The sequence below is a fragment of the Propithecus coquereli genome, unplaced genomic scaffold (assembly GCF_000956105.1).
Source record: "Propithecus coquereli isolate 6110/MARCELLA unplaced genomic scaffold, Pcoq_1.0 Scaffold435, whole genome shotgun sequence".
Taxonomy (NCBI): domain Eukaryota; kingdom Metazoa; phylum Chordata; class Mammalia; order Primates; family Indriidae; genus Propithecus; species Propithecus coquereli.
Genome location: NW_012150119.1, coordinates 1,885,515 through 1,904,723, shown reverse-complemented (window position 1 = coordinate 1,904,723; position 19,209 = coordinate 1,885,515). Strand labels below are relative to the sequence as shown.

Genomic DNA, 19,209 nt, shown 5'->3' with positions numbered 1-19,209 from the left:
TAATAAGGGGCAGGAAGGAGGAGGGGACAAGGGGTGGTGCATTAGCTGTGCTTACAGTGCTCAGACCGCAGCAAAATGACAACACTGCCCCATCTGCCAAATCTGGGTAGTGGAACACAGGCATCTGTCATATTATTTTCTGTACTTGTCTGCATGCTCAATATTTTTCATGGTTATAAAAAAAGTTTAAGTAATTCCCTGTTCCACTCTCAGCACCCAGTTCTCCTTGCCAGGGACAACTGCTGTTACCAGTTTCTCGTGTGTCCTTCTGGAGAGATTCTAAGTATATACCAAAGAACAGGGGTGTGTGTGTGTGTGTCTGTGTGTGAGTTATATCTATGCAAATTTTTACACATTTTTTAAAAAATCATATAAGTGACTAAATTTTTATATATTTCTTTTAAAACAAGACACAATATGGAGCACACTATATACGCTGCTCTATATCTTGCTTTTCTTACTCAACAAAACTTTGGAAATAGTTCCAACTTGGCACGCACAGAATTTCCTCTTTCTTTCTGATGCTGCTTAGTATTATTTCCTCATATGCACAATTAGGCTGTTTCCCATCTTTTACTGCTACAGACACATTGTAAACACACATTTTGCACATCTGTCTGGGTGTGCTACCTGTCCTTTAAAGCAGACTGTGCCACACCGGGCTGAAAAAAGAGTAACGAGTTAATGAAGGGGGTGCAACAGTTTGCCTCCTCATTCAATGACACTAGAGCAGCTGTCTTCTTATGCATCTGCTTTTTAGTATTCTATTTCCCTCTTGATATGGCGTTTCTGGCTGGCACTTTTCTAGTTGTTGGTGGCACCCTTTCTTCTGCTGTTTTGTTGCTTTTAAAATGGTTTAAGCTAAGAAGCCAAATGATCAAGATGGTTTGGACTGTGACTAAAGCAAGACAAAGGAGGTTCCAAGTAAGAGAACACAAGAGTTTTTTGGAGTCAAGGGTCTGAGCTTTACTGTGTGGACTTTTTACATATGTGCTGGCTGCTCTGGGTTTTGGCGGACTCCCCGGTTCCTAGGTGGCCCTGGGTAGGGGAGGTTATAGAACAGCTGCTCCATGCATCCCCCAGGGTGAGAAAGGGGCATGGCTTCGAGGTCTAATCTTATGGAGAAGCCACTAGGGGATTAACAAGAGACAGAAAGTGTTGCGTTCTGGTCAATGTCCAGCTGCAGTAAGAGCCAGTGCTCTTGACATCACTTTGAGGTTTTTAGAAGTGATTCTCTGTGTTCTAACAGGAGGGAAGGAGAAAGTCCTGAAGAAATGACAGCTCAGCACAGTGTGAGAAACTCATCTCCTCTTCCTTGGCTATACATTTTTACCCTCTTATTAAAATTTGTTTTTACATTATAAAACCATTTAATAGAGTTCTAGAAAAATCACTCCCCTGGAAAACTTGAATTATACTAATGATAATAGCAATAGTTTTGAATATTTATCATAGTTTTCAAAGTATTTTCTTACCATGGAGGCACGATAGCCTACTGGGTAAGAACACAGGCTCTGGAGTGAGACTTTCTGGGGTCTAACTCTGGCTCTACTGCTTACTGTGTGGCTTAGGGTAGCTTATTTAACTTCTCTGTGCCTTGGTTCTTATCTATAAAATGGAGGTAATAAAAGTACTTATTCACAGGGCTGGACAAGATTAAATAAGTAAAAAAGTGTATAGAAGTCTGAAATTAATGACTGACATACACCTGGTGAGTGCTTGATAAATGTCAGTTACTATGACTATTATTAGCGCAGTTGTAGTGGTAGTAAGAATTGGGGTAAATGGGCAGAGCTGATAATCTGATCAGTTGTTGGACTCAAGGATGGCAAAAAAGCACAGATGCATATCTTCCTTGGACAAGAAAGAGTAACTATATTAGGCAGACTACAGGGAGTTAAGAATAAACCAGTCAGGCGTGTGAAGTCTGCTTATGGCCACTGCCAGGTGTGAATGGCACGGCTGGCCTCGGTGGAAGGTTATGTCATTGCAGGGCATGATGGTGTTGAGGTTTCATGACACAAAGACTAAGCCAGTGGTTTCCTGGAGCTGATTGTTGAAACCAAGAGAATTAAACATGATAATCAGATAAAATGATAATTATGTAAATTATATTAAAAACAATAATAAATATTCAAAACTCATCACATCCTAATTATTTTACTACATTTACCTGTAATCTACGCTTTTGAGATTATTTTCATCTATTGTATCGTAAAGTGGGGGTGCTTTATAATGGTGAGTTACAGTACATCTCTTCCTGACACCATGTCCACTGACATTGCCTTGGGAGCTTATAACTGTCTGCGGTGGGAATATTTACACCACAACAATTGGCAAATGCTACAAACCGGAGCTTGATTTATTTTGTAGACCTAAGAAAATAATAGAGAAAAATGCTAATAAGGCAGATTAAACTTAAAAGCATATCGTGCCTGTTGCTGTTACATTGTGAAGGACACAAAAAATCGAAGAACTATTTTTTCAGTATTCAAAAAGATGCCTACATCTTTAACAAACTAGTAAAGTTCTGACACGTCTTCATTGTTTCACTTTGTCTCACTCGTTAACATTCGTGTCAGAACCACAGTCAATAGCTGGATTGGGATTGGCATGGAAGTGGATGAAGCCCAGAAGCTGGAATGAAAAAGAAGGTGAAGAAGTCTCTCTGCCAGGAAGGGGAGGCGGGGACAGCCTTAACCTCTGCTAACACCTTCAGGCACTTAACTGCTCTGGGAGGTGGAGGACTGAGCTCCCTACCCACATTTGGAGCTGGCTGGGCCCTAATCCCGGAATAGCTGTTGAAACTACAGAAAGAAGGTGGGAAAGTGAGCTGGTCTCTCCCAGGAGAATTGGGGAAACTAGAGGGCTAGACTCTGGGGTTCACACCAGGCAGGACACAGAAGGCCTGGGTGAAATGGCGGAGGCTGAGCCGGGGGTGGTGCAAATGAAGCCTGTTTTGCAAGTCTGCCGGCCTAAGGCCTGGGTGATGTGGGCAGAGAGGAAAAGTACCAGGTTCACTTATCACTTATCCATATGCTGAATTCCTTACTACTAGTGGATTTTGCATTGCAGGTGAGGGGATGCCCCGTAGTGTCCCCTGGGAAGGCCGGGGCAGAGTAACAGAGAGTGGGTGGGGCCGCCGCTGTTTGGGAAGTAAAAACAGGATTTCTCCCCAGCCCCGCCTCTCCCCTCCTTTTATTGGGAGATGGGCTTGCAGGCTTCTTCAAAAGAAAGATCTTTCTAGTTCATGTGTTGAGTGTTTCTAAAAAAGGAAGCCCTGCTCTGTGAGTTAAGGAGTGAACCACTCTGGCAGGGGAAACACCTGCAGGGGGCCCGTCTCTACGCGCGAGCCCAGTGTGTACACACCCCGGGAAAAGCACACTCCGTGTGAAGTCAGACAACCAGGTGTGTCATGCCAGTCTCGCTACTTGGTGGTGGCCTTGGGCAATAGCATCCTTCTACCTGAGCCTCAGTTTCCCCATCTATAAGATACTAGGGGTGAATTAAATGATCTCTAGTGACACTTCCAGTGCCAAAGGTCTGCAAGGCCCTGCAAATCTCCCCATGGCTTATATCTCTCTTTGGTATAAGCCAAGGTGCTGAGCTGCTGTGTTGAGCACCTTGTCCTCGAGGAAGTTCACATGCCAGGGAAGAATACGGGGAGAAAGGGTGGCAACAGAGCTAATGGGTGCAGGCTGGGGCGCGAGGGAAGTCCAGCCAGGCAGACATCTGACCAGCAGAGCTCCAGCTCTGTGTTAGGTGACAGGGCCACCCAGACACCAGCCCCGCCCCAGGCCCCCTTACCCTGCAGCATTGCCGATGTGGTGTAATAGTTGAACGGCACGTTTTTCACCAGGTATTCTTCGGGGTCGAGGCTGGCCAGCTTAGCGCCCACCAGTACGGACTTGCCGGTGCCTGCGGTGCCCACCAGCATGACTGGCCGCCGCCGCTGCAGCAGCCGCTCCATGAAGTAGCACACTCGGATGGTCTCACTCGTGTGCACCAAACAAGCCTGGAGCAGGAACACGTGGGTGTGCCAGGGGTGGGCTCGGGGAAGAAGCAGATGCACCACAAAATGTTCTGGAGCATTTCAGAAGAGGAGAGCTCCCCGAACAAGTGTAGGTCAGGAGCGTCTTCCTAACCTCCATGGTAGGACCATCGTAACAACTCACTCTTGGGGCGCCCCACAGCTGGGCAGGGAGCCTCCCACCCGCCTCCCCAACTCTCGTCTCTTTCCCTCCGATGTCTCTAATGAATCTGAAAATCTTCTGTCCCAGCCATCTCCCCGTCTCTGCCCCTAGGATGCCAGTTGGGCCTGGTATTTAAGTGTCTGAGCCCTTACGGCAGCCTGTGGCTTCATCACACCTGTGGTTTCCTCTGCAAAGGTGTGTAGCTGGTGGTGACCAGTTCCTAGCAAGACCAAATGCTTGGACATCGATGCAGGGTCACTGCTAAAGTCACTGCAGATCCTTCAGGACACCTGCACCTCCTTGGTCACTCGGCCACTCACCTGCAAGGGTATCTCCGGATCAAATTCAAACTGGGGGGTGAGCTTGGACCAAGGCTCGAACTTCTTGGTCTCTGGGTCTATGTAATAGTCAAAGACGGTCCCCTGGGAAGGAAACTTGACTGTCTTGAACTCCGTCAGCCACCATTTGCTGAACTCTGCCCGGTAGTCCACAAGCTGCAGAAACAAAGTCGGTCAGGGGATCAGGTCCTCCAGAACTCAGACAGAGGTCAGGGCAGGGGCACAAAGTGCCCCTTCCTTTGCTGGCCTGCTGGACGGACCAGCTGCCCCAAGGATCAGCCCTGGCAAGGCCCACCGTGCAGCGCCGCTCTGGAGCATGTGCAGGTGCCCTTGCTTGGCCACGTGGCTGAGCCATCCCAGCGTCGGCACATCTTACTGCCATTGAAGGAGTGGGGAGGGCAGGAGAACATGGAGGAGAGTGGGAACGTGCAGCCCCAGGATGGGCAAGTGTGGCCCAGGAACTCCTGAGGAGACAGACCCACCGCCCCATCTTCCCAGATGCCTGGGACTCTGAGCCCCTTCCAGGGAGGCAGTCTGGGATGGATGGAGTAGAATGGCGACTGCTGACACGGGGCGGGGGGCACAGTGTGGTTGAGTGAGAAGTGTCTTAGCAGGGGAGTCAGGTATGTGGCCACAGGCAAATCCCTTCTCTCTGTGCCTCAGTTTCCTCATCTATAAGACAAGCATCCTAGAAAAGATTTCTGATTTTAGCTCTTTCAAGAGCTAAAATTCTACAATCGAGGAGCAGCAGGAAAGACAAAGCTGTGCTGGTCTTTCTGACAAAGGAATAGGTAGAGGCATGTATTTTACATGCAAAGATATTGGACTATGAGCCCTTTAAGGATAGGGCTGTGCACACAGTGTACTCACACTATTAATATCTTACTGTGTCCAAGTCAGCACACACACTCAGTATACCCTATTGCTTATCAGAGGGTTGCTGATAAGCAACCCTCTGGAAGAGCAGACACATGGGAATAAGACAAATCCTAAAAATAAAAGAGGCCCAGATTGGGCATTTTAGGAAACATTCATGGAAGGCAGGACAAAGTTGGAGTTGAAAGCCTGGAAGGACCAGGAGCTGGGCGCATGGCGACAAATCTGAACTCTGAAGAAAGGCCGCTTCTCATTTTGCTGTTCATTAAGTAAGTAGGATTGAAATCTTTTACTTTAAAATGAGAACAGGCATAGGTCCTAAGATAAGGACAGATTCGTTTGCTGTTCTCATTCTAGTTTGAATTAGACCAAAAGAACATTGCAGCTTCCCAGCATTGTTCTCCCCAGTCAGAAGCCTCAGGGAAGGCCCCGCTTTTTAACTCATGGGTGAAATTCTTGAAGACCTTTTACGTTCTATGAAAACACGATATTATTATAGGTTTCTCCAGAAACTCTGAGATGAGGGCCACATCTGGAAAGAACGCAGTGAGGACCTTCTTTGTTCCTCACCCTCGATTCCACCTTCGAGCTACCTGGTCAATTTTGTCAACCCAGCCGTTGGCAGGGCCGACATTGTCATGCTCCTCTGTCATCTGGGGCGTGGCCTCACTTCCCGCTATACGTGGATGCTGTAGAGACAAGATGACCTCCCCTGGGCCAATCCAATGGTCCTTTCCCGATTCAGCTCTGTGGGCATCTCTTCAGCATGGACCGTAACGAACAGGCTCCTCCTGAAATTCACATCTCCTTTCGGATTCTGACAGTTCCCTGTTCCTCCTCTGCTTTCGACCTGATGACACTAAGACTTTACCATCATACTGTAGTGGAGTTGGGGACACAATTTCACTGCATTTGATCTTCACAATGCTCTAAATTACCCTGGCTTGTTAAAATGATCTCTGTTTTATACATGAAAAGACAGAGCTGGGAGTTAACCCCGGGTTTTAAGTCTCGCAATCTGGTGTTCTTGCTACCTCGTGCTTCTGAGAGATCATTTTCTGTGAGGGCTGCAATGTATACAGCCAGGACCATTTAAAAAAAAAAAAAATGGAACTTCTACTCGGGTATAGCCTCTGTTTTGTATTTCTGTTTTGCTTTAATGACAGCTCTTTTAATGTAAGCACCCTTGGTGTTCCTGATGCGAATATTTTGGCCAAATTCCTACTTTTCAATTTACGGCACTATTTTTGGTGTTTAGTTCTAAAGTGGGCTGTGTAGGGGTCTCGGACGTTCCCTGCTGCTAAAAGCTTTCTCCCTTCTCCTCTCCCCGCGTGCCAGCACGGCCGCCTGTAGCTCCAAGTGCTCCAGAGCCCAGGATACCTGGAGGGATGCTTTCTCCAGGGCTTTTAAAAAGAGTTGAGTGGATTTAAATTTTTCTATACAGAAATAGAAATTGACCAAGGATCTCCATCCTGAAACCCTACTGCCTGCTCCGCACCAATATGGGAGAGGAGCCCAGCGGTGGCCATCTGACATTTCACCAGCTGAAAGGTCACAGACTGCATTTGATGCAAAGCAATAACCTCCACATTCGGGGTCTCTGTGCATTCCAGCCAGGACTCACCCATCCTGCTGAACTGTTTGCACCCTTGCCTCAAGGGGAAATGTAAAGCTGTCGAAGCAGCAGTCTGCGGAGAAGCTCCCAGGACTGCAGAACGGACAGCACAAAATTCTCAGCCGTCAAACTCCTGGTCCAAGCAAACCCCTGCCCTTGGACATTTCCCCTTCTGCCCCCAGGGCATCTGGCTCTGGGGAGGGGACAGAGAAAGGCATCCTTCCTGGGAGCCTGTGAGAGCTGCTTTCTGAATATGGACCATCAAAGAACACGTTACAGAGTGATGGGAGGTGGAATGGATGTTACAGCTAGGGCCCATGAAAACAAAAAAGAAACTAATTGCTAATTCTTTTTGTCCCAGCTGACTTCCGTTTTGGATTCCTAGAATGTGGCTTTGCCTTGGGAGGCCAAAAGTTTTTACTTTTCTTTGAAAGACGCTCACAATCAACCCAGGCCAGAAAGAGTAAATTGTAGCTCTCCAACAGCTGCAGTTTAATCTGATCTCCCCGTTGTGAGAGAGGCACCAGATTCTAGCTATCAAACTGAATATTTATGCTAGGAGCATATTACTAATAAGCACATACGGATTGTTCTAAGTGCTTTGCACATATTCGTGCTGAGTAATTAGAACAGTACGTGTTCACTTAATCCTAGGAACTGGGACCACCATCATCATCCTCTGCACACATGGAGGAAATAAGGTAGAGAGAGGTTAAGTTACTAGCCCAAGGTCCCTGAGATAACAGTGCCAGAGTTACAATCCAAATCCACAGTCCATGTTCTTTTTAATGTTCATGTTGCTTTCCTTCAGTTTTTTAAAAAACACTTTATTGTGGCATGACTGATACACAAAAAGCTATGCATATTGAATGTATACAACTTGATGAATTTGAAGATAAGTATATACTTGTGAAACCATCACACAAACTATGCATAAAACCTGTCACCTTCAAAGTTCAAACCCATCACTGCCCTTTATTATTATTGTTGTTGTTGTTTTGTGGTAAGAACACTTAACATAAAATCTCCCCTCTTAGCACATTTCTTTAGAGGAGAAGGAAATCTTGCCATTTGCAACAATTTGAGGAGCCTGGAGGACATTATGCTAAGTGAAATAAGACAGGCACAGAAGGACAAATGCTACATGATACCACTTGTATGATGAATCTAAAATAGTCAAATTCATAGAAGAGAGAGGAATCGTAGCTGCCAGGGGTTGGGGCGGGGGGGAAATGGGAGGTACAAAGGGTACAAAGTTGTGGTTATACAAGATGAATAAATCCAAGGTAAATAAATCTTCTCTCTAGTATAGTACCTATAGTTAACAATACTCAATTGGACACTTAAAACTTTGCTAACAGAATCAATGTTCTTAACCTCTGTGTGATAGTGCCTGATAGCTAGGGTTGGTTGTAAGAGACTGGTTTGCATAATATTGAATATGTTGTTTCTAGATAAAAAAATATCTTTTATTTGGAAGAAAATAAGTAAAGAAAAAGGCTGGGGATACAGGAAGGGTAAAGGGATAATGTACCACGATATTCCGAGTCAACATCCCTACCCCCAAACAGCATGAAGCCACAGCAGTCAAGACCATGAGACCGATTCTACTGTGGTTTCCTACTCCCTAGATGCCGATTAACCTTTGGTCCAGCCTTCTCTGGACAGCTCTGTGTTTCAGGGGTATGGAGAAATTACGGTTAACTCTGACCTGGTACGTGGTGGTATATCTTTATTCTGGAAGATTTTTCGAAGGCTAAAGTGAGGGATTCCTTCCCCTTGAGCTTCTACAGCTCAGCATCCTTCCACCTTTCTCTATAAAACACACCTCGTCTAGCAAAGCAGTGTACATAGACCCAGGATTGTTCAAACTCAAACACTATACAACTCTCCAAGAAATCAGAGGTATGTTCACTAACTCAAAAAGCAATAGCTCCAAACACACAGCCTCATCTGTCTCACCCCATGCGGCCCTTCGAGGGGGTCTAATGTCTGTAGCAGAGTTATAGGTAGATAACTAAATAGTTTGCTGCTTTCAAGTTAGCTCTGACAGCTAGCTGTCCTGTCTTCCAAATCTTTGCTGGAGGATCAGTTTTACTGCTGCAGAATTCAACATGGGCGAAACTCAGCACATTTCCTTACCTGATCTTGGACCATTGCTCCGCCGAGAGCCCAGATGGCAGCAAACACAAAATAAAGCTCATAGATTTCCCTGGGGCAGTCCACAGGGATGTCCTCCTTGGTCAGAAGACACTCCAAAAGGTGACATACCATCTGAACCGTGCTCTGCTCTGGGATTGGAATGATCTTCTTGAATCTGCAAAGAGAGACCAGGATGTGCCCTGAAACACCGTGCGGATCCCATTCTAGAGGCGATGTTGGAAGCCACTCGGTTGCAGGGAGCTCGTGACTTGTTGAGTTCTTTGGGATTACGGAGACTACAGTGCCACTTAGGCCTTTGCTGTCATCAGCTATTCTTGGGCTGGCTTCCTTTGCAGGCCAGTAAGGGCCTGAGCCCTCCTGAGAGGTCCCTTTCCTCATCCCCTTTCCTCTGACACCTTCCCCTGCCCTCCCTTCTGTTTACATCCTTGGGGAATGTAGGCGGTTGCAACAAAACAAATAAATACCTCATGTTTTCACTCTTTCCACGATTTCTTCAATTGTCAAAAGGCGCCTAAAAGGCAATTTGGGTGTAACTCTGAGGTCCTCCCTTTCACTTCTTCCCCCCAGAGGTTTTCCTCCAACTTAAACACACTTAAACATGCTTTCTGGGGCCAGAGTCTTATCTGGGGCATCGTGAGGACCAGGACAGATGGTTATTTTATGCAATCATGATTAACTGAACAGAGTTCCTCATCTGAAAATACACCTCCGTGACTTTGCCCTGGCCTGGCATTTGTACTTTGCATTTTGGCTTTAGAGGTCTTAACTGAAAGGCAGATGTCAAGAGATGCACGGAAGACATCCTGTGCCCAGGGGAGCAGGAGTGTGCACATGTGCATGCACTCATACACACACACACACACACACACTCATACACACACAAACACACACGCTTTTCTGTCCTTGGGTACCCTCATCACACCATGTGCATACGCAGCGTGCACCACGCACCCACACACTCAGTCCACATCATCACCCCCGGGGGTCATGTGCTCACAGGCTGCATGGAAGGCAGAGTCACTGTCGTAAGACGTGCAGCCCCGTCAACGCTCACCTTCATGGCCGTTTACCAGCACTGGGCCTTGGAGTGGCCTGGCATGCCATTCTCGCCAGTGTTTTGCATTTTCTGAGGCCAGAAAACAATAACCTAGTTGCAATCTCTACAACAACACTGTGACACGGTCTAAGAGCCCAGGTATTACTTCCCTGAGTGATAAGAAGACGGACTCCTTGAGGGGCTGTCTTTACTCGTTTGGCGCATATTTGTGACAGAGTGATGTTGATAAACGGCTCTATCTCAGGCTCAGTGCTGGACGAGGCACCAAGACAACACGTGCCAACGGCCCTTATGTTCCAAAAAGAGATTCCAGACAACCTAGGTGGGACTTGCAAAGGGTTTTGTGACCAGGCCTCTCACCCTCTGGAGGGTATAGAGGATCCAAGTGGGAGACGCTGAAGGGGCTGGAAATCAGCTCTCAGGAGACTGGAGAGAGCTCTGGGTGTACACGTGTCCCCTCACATGGGAAGGCAGCTGCTCTCCCCTAACGGCTGGAGAAAGTGGCTCCCATAGGACCACTCCGAGCCAGTGCAGGACCACGCCTGGAAAATGCTAAGGAGACTCTCCCACCTCACAGTGGAGCGTAGAGAGGCGCCTTGCTGGGGCATCTTGTGCTCTAGTTTGTCAAAGCAAAGGAGGGGCAGGTCTTTCCTGGATTGCAGGTGTGGGCTGTGGGCCTGAGGGGTTGTCCCAGTGCTGGCGTAGGGGCCGCCTGGCCGGGGAGGCGGACAGGGCTTGTGTGAGGAGCAGTGCATGACTGGCTAAAGACAGTCAGTTGCTTTCTTCAAGAAATGGCAGATAGGAGATCTCCAGTGACGAGGGGGGGTCCAAGGAGCTCCCACAGAGCCGGAGTCAGATTTCAAGACCTGCCACAGTAGGGTAACGAGGCCACGCCGGTTCCAGTGCGGAAAAGGCCTCTCCTGCCCCTTCCTCTCTTCTCTCTGAACCCCTCCAACCCTGAGGGGTCAGAAGCCACAGGCAGGGAGCAGGTCACTGGCAGAGTAAGGAGAGAAGTCGAGACGCGCCCCTTCCCCACTGCGGCCTGAGCTTTGGGTGGGGTAGAAGCTTCTAGGGCACCTGGAATTTGCTTCTTTAAATTTTCCCTGGACTGACACATGCGAGTGTGTGTATGACTGTGACTAGAGGTGATCGGGTGTCTTTTTATCACCAAAGAGTGACCAGAAAGTCGTGGACATTGACCTAGATCTCATTCAGACACACACACAATTTTGAAGGAACAGCAGGGAAACAAAGTTGCTTTCTCATTGCCCCTTGTGGGGCCTGCCTGTTCAACAAACAGATTAATACATGTCGACATCGCAGGGCCTTATAGTAACAGGGCCACGTAAAGCTGGCACTACGATACCGTGACCGTGTAAAACAGAAGTAAGGCTTGGGGGTAAGTACCTCTGTTACTAACCAGCTGCGATGTCCGAGCGGCACCTGGGCCTCCGCGCCCTCCCCCGCGGGAGGTCAGCCCTCTTAGGAGGGCTGCGAGAGTGAAATGACACAGCGCTTGGAGTGGCACCCACAAATGACAGCTGTCACTGTTACTTTCCCTTGACAACCACGGTGTTCAGAGATGGGCGGAGCGTTGTCTCTGCTCGACTCTGCGTGGTCAGAATCCTCAAGGCTTGCTTCAGAGGCTTGCTCACGCACCGGTGCCCGCGTGCTCACACAGATACGCCAGGGTTTGGCGGCTCTTGCTCCAAACGCCCAGAGTGGGAGACAGCCTGACTTTTAGTCAAAGGATGTGTCGGACAGTTGTCTCAGGAAAAAACTAAAGCACAAGAAGAGACTATTTTCCTAAAACCTTACCCTGCTCTGCTATTTTAGTCTTTGCCGTCCTGGCGCATTTGTGTCACTCGCCACTGTTTCCCACGCCCAGGCTTGGTCGGCTAACCGGGAGCTTTATCCCATTAGACCCCAAGGCCACAGAGCCCAGGGGCCACCAGGGCCTGAAAGCTTTTCAAAGGCTTATGAAAATGTTGATATTTGGAAAAATAATTATTGATCCCGAAATATAAAATCTATGGAATCAAAATTAATAAATGTTTCATTAAATATCTAAAATATGCCACCACATCAACTATTTAACTGCAACTTGCTTTTTAGTTATACAAAATTCACTTTTAATGAGGGTGATTTCCTAGGGCGGGATGGGCCACATGGAGTCGGTACGTGTGGGGCGCCCCTGCAGCGTGGCTGCCCACGGTCTGCGGTGCGCCCTTCCTCTCGGCCTCCACCATTGTAAGCAACTGGAGGCTCAACCATATCCCATGCTTGACAGGCCAACAAAGGAAGAGCCAGGGATCAACGTGAGTGATGGGCTTTAATTTCTAGGAAACAAATCCTGACCCTAACCGTGGAATCTTCCAGAACTATGGAGCTCTGAGTCACGTTGCCCTCACAGCACCAGCTCTGATGCCCTTTCTTGGCTGCACAATAGGGGCGGGTGCCAGATTCGTGGAATGATGCATCAAATGGCAAAAAAAGAGAGTGTAAAACAAAAGCAGTCTCCAAGCATGGCAAGCTGTCTGTACCAACACATACGGTACTCTCGTGTAGTAAGTATTCTCTCCGTTAAGAGTGACTGATCTCTTGTTTAAGTGACAGGTGGTCAGGGCTTGTTGCTTTTACTTTTACAAACCCATAAGAGGAAAAGTGAACTCGCGATGGCCAGCGTGGCAGGACTGGTCAAACGGCGCATTATGCCCAATCCCACGTTATTTGGGCCATGAGCACACACAGCCAGGAACAGGGAGTGGGCTCCACGTGTCACCGCCAAGTGTCATCTTCACTCCAGGCCTGTTGATCTGGCATGTGGATCATTTGCAGGAGGGCCAGCTCTTGCCCTACGCACTGGAGGATCGAGTCTCCAGATTGTTATCTGATCTTGCAGCCTACAACCTCCTTCTGATACACCCACGTGGCACTCATGAAAGGCACTTTAAATCTTTCTCCTCTTCACTCACCTCCCTTCTTGCCTGAACCGACAATAAGCATCCCATGGCCACCCCAATGTGTGTCCCACTCGGCCATCTGCCGTGCCTGGAGGGGATGCCCTGGGAACATCTGACTTCGGGGACAGGACAGAACATCAGCAGGTCACCAGGTATGAGCCAATGGGCTCTCCATTGCTGCTTTATCTCACTGCCTTCCTTATTTCCTGGCCTACCTGGTTCTGAGTGTGTCTAAGCAGGTTGGAAGGTACTTGTCAAACAGAATGGTCAGGTTGGCTCTCTCCGTCTGGAGCTCTCTCTTGTCAATCCAGCTGCTCACCAGAGGATTCCACCCCAGGTCTGCCGGGTTGATGTATAGGATCCCTGTGGGCACGGAGAAGACTTTCAGTGAATATTCCATACATATCAGCACATTTGTCACCCCAGGGAGTTATTTTCTCTGTTTAGAAAATGTTCAGAAGATTGGACTTAAAAGAAACAGTGATCTAGTCCAGGTCTGAGGGGCTGATGGGTGTGTTATTGAGGGCCAACTCCAGTTGACTGAGGATGGGTGGATGGAGAGAGCAGTGTTGAGAGGATCCCAAGGCCAGATTGAGGCTCAGGAGGAAAGCAGGCTGTGTTTGGTCAGAAATACTTGTCATGGGAGTGTGGGAGTGTGCAGTGAGGACCCTCCAAAAGATAAATCCACGTCCTATGTGTGGCCCCTGCCAATGTGATCATGTTTGGAAAGGGGCTTTTGCAGTGTAGTTAAGTTAAGGATCTTGAGATGGGGTTATCCTGGATGATCTGGGTGGGACATTTACAAATGTCCTTCTAAAAGACAGAAGGGGAGAGACGCACGCAGAAGTGAAGGCTATAGGAAGAAGGGAAAGGCTGGAGTTCTGGGGCCACAAGCCAAGGAACAGCTAAGCTGGAAGGTGCAACGAAGGATCCCTCCCAGAGCCTGGGAAGGGAGCACGGCCTTGCTGAACTTGATTTCATGTGTCTGACTTCCAGAAACATGGCAGAATAAATTTCTACTGTTTTAAGAGCCACCAAGGTTATGGTCATCTGTTACCCTTGCAAGAAGAGCCCTAGGAAATTAATCCAGAGTGGGGGAGGCAGTGCTCCAGGCCCATGCTCACCAGCATGGGCACAGGGCCTTGACAGGGAATCGACGTTAGGGCAGAGACCAAACCAGTTCACTTCTTAAATTATTGGTTTTTACTCTTTACTGAATTTTATCTTATGATTATTTTTTAAAATATTTTAACAGCTTCATTGAAGTATAATTGATAAATGAAAAAGTGCACATATTTAGTGTATACTATTTGATGAGTTTGGGTGTATACATACACCTGTGAAACCATCACCACGATCAAGGTAATAAACATATCCATCACCTCCAAGTTTGCGTGTGTGTACGTGTGTGTATGTGTGTGTGTCTGTGTGTGGTAAGAACACTTAGCATGAGATCTATCCTCTTAACAAATTTTTTTAAGTATACACTACAGTATTGTTAACTACGTTGTACAACAGATCTCTAGAACGTATTCATCCTGTATAACTGAAACTTTGTACCCATTGAACCCCATTACCCCTGCACTCAGTTTCTGGCCACTACTATTCTACTCTCTGCTTCTTAAGTTTGGTCATTTTTTCAAACAATTCTTTTGATCCCCTAGTCTCTGCGAATACATTTGGTTGGTGGAGACAGAGAAAAGTTAAGGTCTGAAGTTGCCATTCTGCACGAGGAGTTAGTAAGAAACCGTGATGCTTAGTCATCTCCCTGGACATGGCTTTGAACTGGCTTAAAACTGGCCTAATTTGAGACACTTCTGTGCAGAGGACAGTTGTCCGGCTCAGGAACTATTTCCCTTTCTGAATTAACAAAACCACATGGCCCTGACCTTACAGCACTTGCTTGCCCTTGCGGGTGTGGGTTGGGGCTGAGCACTAGGCCGGGGTTTTGGACGATCAGGTTTCTGGCTCCAGTTTGGATGGAGCTTCCTTCTGAGCCAGCAAAACTATGTGTAAGGCTGGAGGCACCTGTTTAACCCAGGCAGCCTGGCATGGCTCTCCCTTCTCGGGCTGTACCTGCTCTGGAGACAGTGGCTGGGGTGGCCGTGCGCAGGTGGCTGATCTCGAAGAGGAGCCGCATGGTGGGGCTAAGAGGAATCCTCTCGTTGCTCGCCAAGGTCAGCACCTGGAAGCAGCAGGGGGGCACACGCCAGTGAGGAAGGAGTCAGGTGCCTTCCCGGGGGTGGGACTTGGCCAAGGATTGCGGATGGTCATTTTCTTCTTTGTGATCATAGGTATTTTCTAAATTCTCTACAATAATGCTCTCTCTCTTCCAGTACCCCCTCCACTCACCCTTGTGTGTGTGTGTGTGTGTGTGTGTGTGTGTGTGTGTGTGTTGAATCAGAAAAAAATTTATTTAAACAGTTTAAATTGATGTCAATGATTTGAATGAACTAGACCATATTGGAATAATGAAATGATTAAAAGAAAAGAGCTTAGGTTTCATATTACTACTGTTTCCTTTAAAGTAGTCCCTCTGGGAGAACATGCTTTTATTCCAGCAATTCTGTACATGTTGAAGCCATTTGAAAACTTCTAATCCAGATGTGATTTCTGAGCAAGTTTAGGGGCAGCCACTTTATTGGCATCCAGTTGTTTTTCACTGTTTATAAAAAATAAAATATTCTCAGTGGATAAATATTTTCCATCACAAAAGATGTTTGATAGGCTCAGACTATCTCTGACCCTCAGTTTCCTTATTCATAAAAAAGGAAAAGTAAAAAAGATTTGAATAGACGATTTAAGATTCCTTCCAACTCTAAATAATAAATGAGTCTACATGCAGAAGATTCTGAAGGAAATGACAACAATGGCAAAAAAATGGTGTGAGCCACGGCAGAGACGTTGAAATAAGCAAAAGTTGCTTGTGGGAAGGTCTCGGTTCTGTTTGTCCAGTAAAGACGCCAGTGATAGTGCCTGACTCTGGGCCAGCCATCATGCGGGATCCCAGTGTGTCTGCCACCCTGGGAACCAGCTGCATCGGTGATGAGGGATGACGTCGGGATTCCCCAACCTCGGTTACCTTGTTATCGTCCATGACAGTGTTCAGAGACTCAATCCACATTGGATCTATGTCTCCATCCAGTAGAATCCACTTGGGCCCATCATGGGTGATGTTGGCAAGCTCCCGCATGATGGAAGAGAACAATCCTAAAGGGAACCACCGATACCTTATTTTTCATTTCATTGTTAATCCTCTTTCTCTTACCATAGCTTTCCCCCTTCAGCTATACCCCTCAGAAAAAGCTGTGAATAGAAAAAGCAGATCAGACCTTACTCTACCAAAAGAACTGGACAGCACCCAAGGTGAGTGCTCTGGCAGAACTTTCTGTAGCACCCCATAGCACTAGCTTTTTAAGTGCTAAGGAATCCAGTGAATCATTTCAGCAAATGACTAAGACATGATGGAATTACATTTTTAGGTAAAGTTTTCATCCTTTGTAATTGCAGCCCTGGCAAATCTTGTCAAATGCAGGCTTTGGGGGAAGGTTCAATGTGATTCTAATTATCATTACATGAAATTTACATATTAATCTGGGCAGAATTGATTTTTATGATACTAAACCTCCCCAGTGAACAACATCACATCTTTTCATTTATTCAGATACTGTTTTATGTTCCTAATAAATTTAAAATATATATTTCTTTGGCTAAATGTATTGCTAAACTATTTCATAGTTTTTATTGCTACCATGAACGAGATTTTTCTCCCTCTGTATTTCCATATTTATTTGGCTACTGCTAGTATAGAGAAAAGCTATCAAATCTTGTGTATTTATTTTATGTTCAGTTACCTTTAATAAATTTTCTTAATAAGTCTAGTGATTTTTCAATGTCTCCTGAGTTTTCTAGGTATAAAGTTGCATAATCAACAAAACAATAACTTCTTTCCTTTCCTCCAAGTTATACCATGTATTCCATTTTCTTGTCTTACTGCATTTTCTAGAACCCCAATAAGCAATGTAGAATAATGTTGATAATAGGCCTCCCTGACGTGTTCCTGATTTTAATGGAAACAGCTTTAGTGCATCATTACTCAGAATGATTTTGTTTTCCTTTCAGCTTTAGGTACAGAGTACTTATCATATGTTAGGGATTTCCTTCTATTCCTATTTTACTTAGAATTTTCTATTAGGAATGGCTATTGAGTGTTAAGTATCTATTTATTGACCAAGCGATTTTGTCCTTTGTCAGTGCTTTATGTTAATACTTTAAAAATATAATTGATCTATTCTTACATTCCTGGAATAGATTTTACTTGGTCAAAGTAGATTATTCTTTTGAGATACTAAATATTTTATTTAGAATTTCTGCATCTATATTAATAAGATATAATTTTATTATTATTAATTATAAAATTGGGATTTTTTTTGGTTCTAAGATAAAAAGTAATATTAAGATTATTCCAGTTTCATAAAATGATTTGAGAGCTATCTTTTTTATAATTTTGGAATTATCTGTTTTTTGTTCTGCTACTATCTTTAAATTTTCCTTTTCATTAGTTTGCTCAAGTTTTCTATTTATTATTGAGTGTATTTTGTTAATTTATATTTTGCTAGGGGGTCATCTGTTTCTTTTAGTTTTTCAAATATGGTCATCTAATTAGACATTCTCTTCTAATTTAATCTTGTCTACATCCACTGTTATATCTTCTTTCTAATTCCTAATCATACATATTTTTACTCTATTTTCCCCATTAATCATGCTCACAATGGACTTATTGGTCTTTACAAAGAACAAATATTTATATTTATTTATCTTTTCTGCAATTTTTTAATGTTTCTTCTGACTAATTTTAGCTTTTACCTTTATTATTTTCTTTTTCCTCATTTTCTTTAGGTTTAGTAACTTCCTTTATTTCCAGCCTACCTTTAAAATAAAGCAAGTTTAAAGTTTTTCCTTGTAAGTTTTAGATGGATCCTATCCTTTTTGTATGAAGCATTCTTTTCATTGCTCCCCAGAGGGGCTGCAATTTAATTTCTTTTTGACACAAGGGTTAAGAGAGCATTTCTTGATTTGCAAGTAGTAAAATTATTTTTGGCTATTTTCTTGTTGTTTCTAATTCTATTGCATTTATTATCAAAGAATATGACCTTTAAATTGATACTTTTGAATTCATTATAGCTTCCTCTGTAGCCAATTAAATTTTTTGGAAATGTTCCATGAACCAAACAAGGAAGGAATATTTTCTTTTTATAGAACACAAAGTTCTATAACTTTGTGTTACATTGCATATGATGATATTAATATATTCGGCAATTCCTCTATATATGTACTTATTTTTCTGTGTACTGGAACTATCCAATTTTGAAAAAAGACAATTAAAATAACCCACTATATCTGCATGCTTTCAAGTTCTCCTAAAAAGTTTTAAAAGGCTATATTCCATTTACTTTGCACTTATTCAGTGAAAACAGATTTATGATTATTATATCTTCTTTATCAAATTCCCCCAATGGAATGTATACATTTAATAAAATTTTAATTGGAATTCCAACAGAGTTGACATCATATTATTGAGCTTAAATTTAATATGAAAAAAGAAGTGCTTGAGACAAGTCAAGAAAATTGTAAAAGATTACTGGAGAGGGACTTACCTTATCAGATATTAAAATATGTTATAAAATGATTGTAATTGAAGTAAAATGACATTAGTATAGGATGAGATAAATAAGTGAGTGGAACAGCATAGAAAGCCCAGAATCAGATCTCAATACACATATGGAATTTAATAAATGACAAGCTGGTGTTTACATTCAGAAGGAAAGGATGGTTTACTTAATAAATGGTGCTGTTACAATCAATTATCCATCTGGAAGGAAATAAAGTTGATTCTCTATCCTACCTCATACTAAGCCCCAACATAAATTCCAGATGGACAAAAAAATGTTAATGTAAAAAGAATCCTTATCGACCAAATTTATGATACTATAACTGCAACTGA

General features: G+C 44.8%; 1 protein-coding gene across 1 annotated transcript in view; it reads right to left on the bottom strand.

Annotated features, from left to right (window-relative positions):
- Positions 1 to 19,209, bottom strand: part of DNAH9 (dynein, axonemal, heavy chain 9) — a 313,557-nt gene that overhangs the window by 162,188 nt on the left and 132,160 nt on the right. Inside the window, exons 33-38 of the mRNA XM_012653931.1 lie at positions 16,288 to 16,415; positions 15,282 to 15,390; positions 13,421 to 13,568; positions 9,165 to 9,339; positions 4,514 to 4,687; positions 3,808 to 4,015 (exon numbers count right to left, since the gene is read on the bottom strand). Of these exons, the coding sequence (XP_012509385.1) occupies positions 3,808 to 4,015; positions 4,514 to 4,687; positions 9,165 to 9,339; positions 13,421 to 13,568; positions 15,282 to 15,390; positions 16,288 to 16,415 (942 nt within the window). The remainder of the gene's footprint in view (positions 1 to 3,807; positions 4,016 to 4,513; positions 4,688 to 9,164; positions 9,340 to 13,420; positions 13,569 to 15,281; positions 15,391 to 16,287; positions 16,416 to 19,209) is intronic.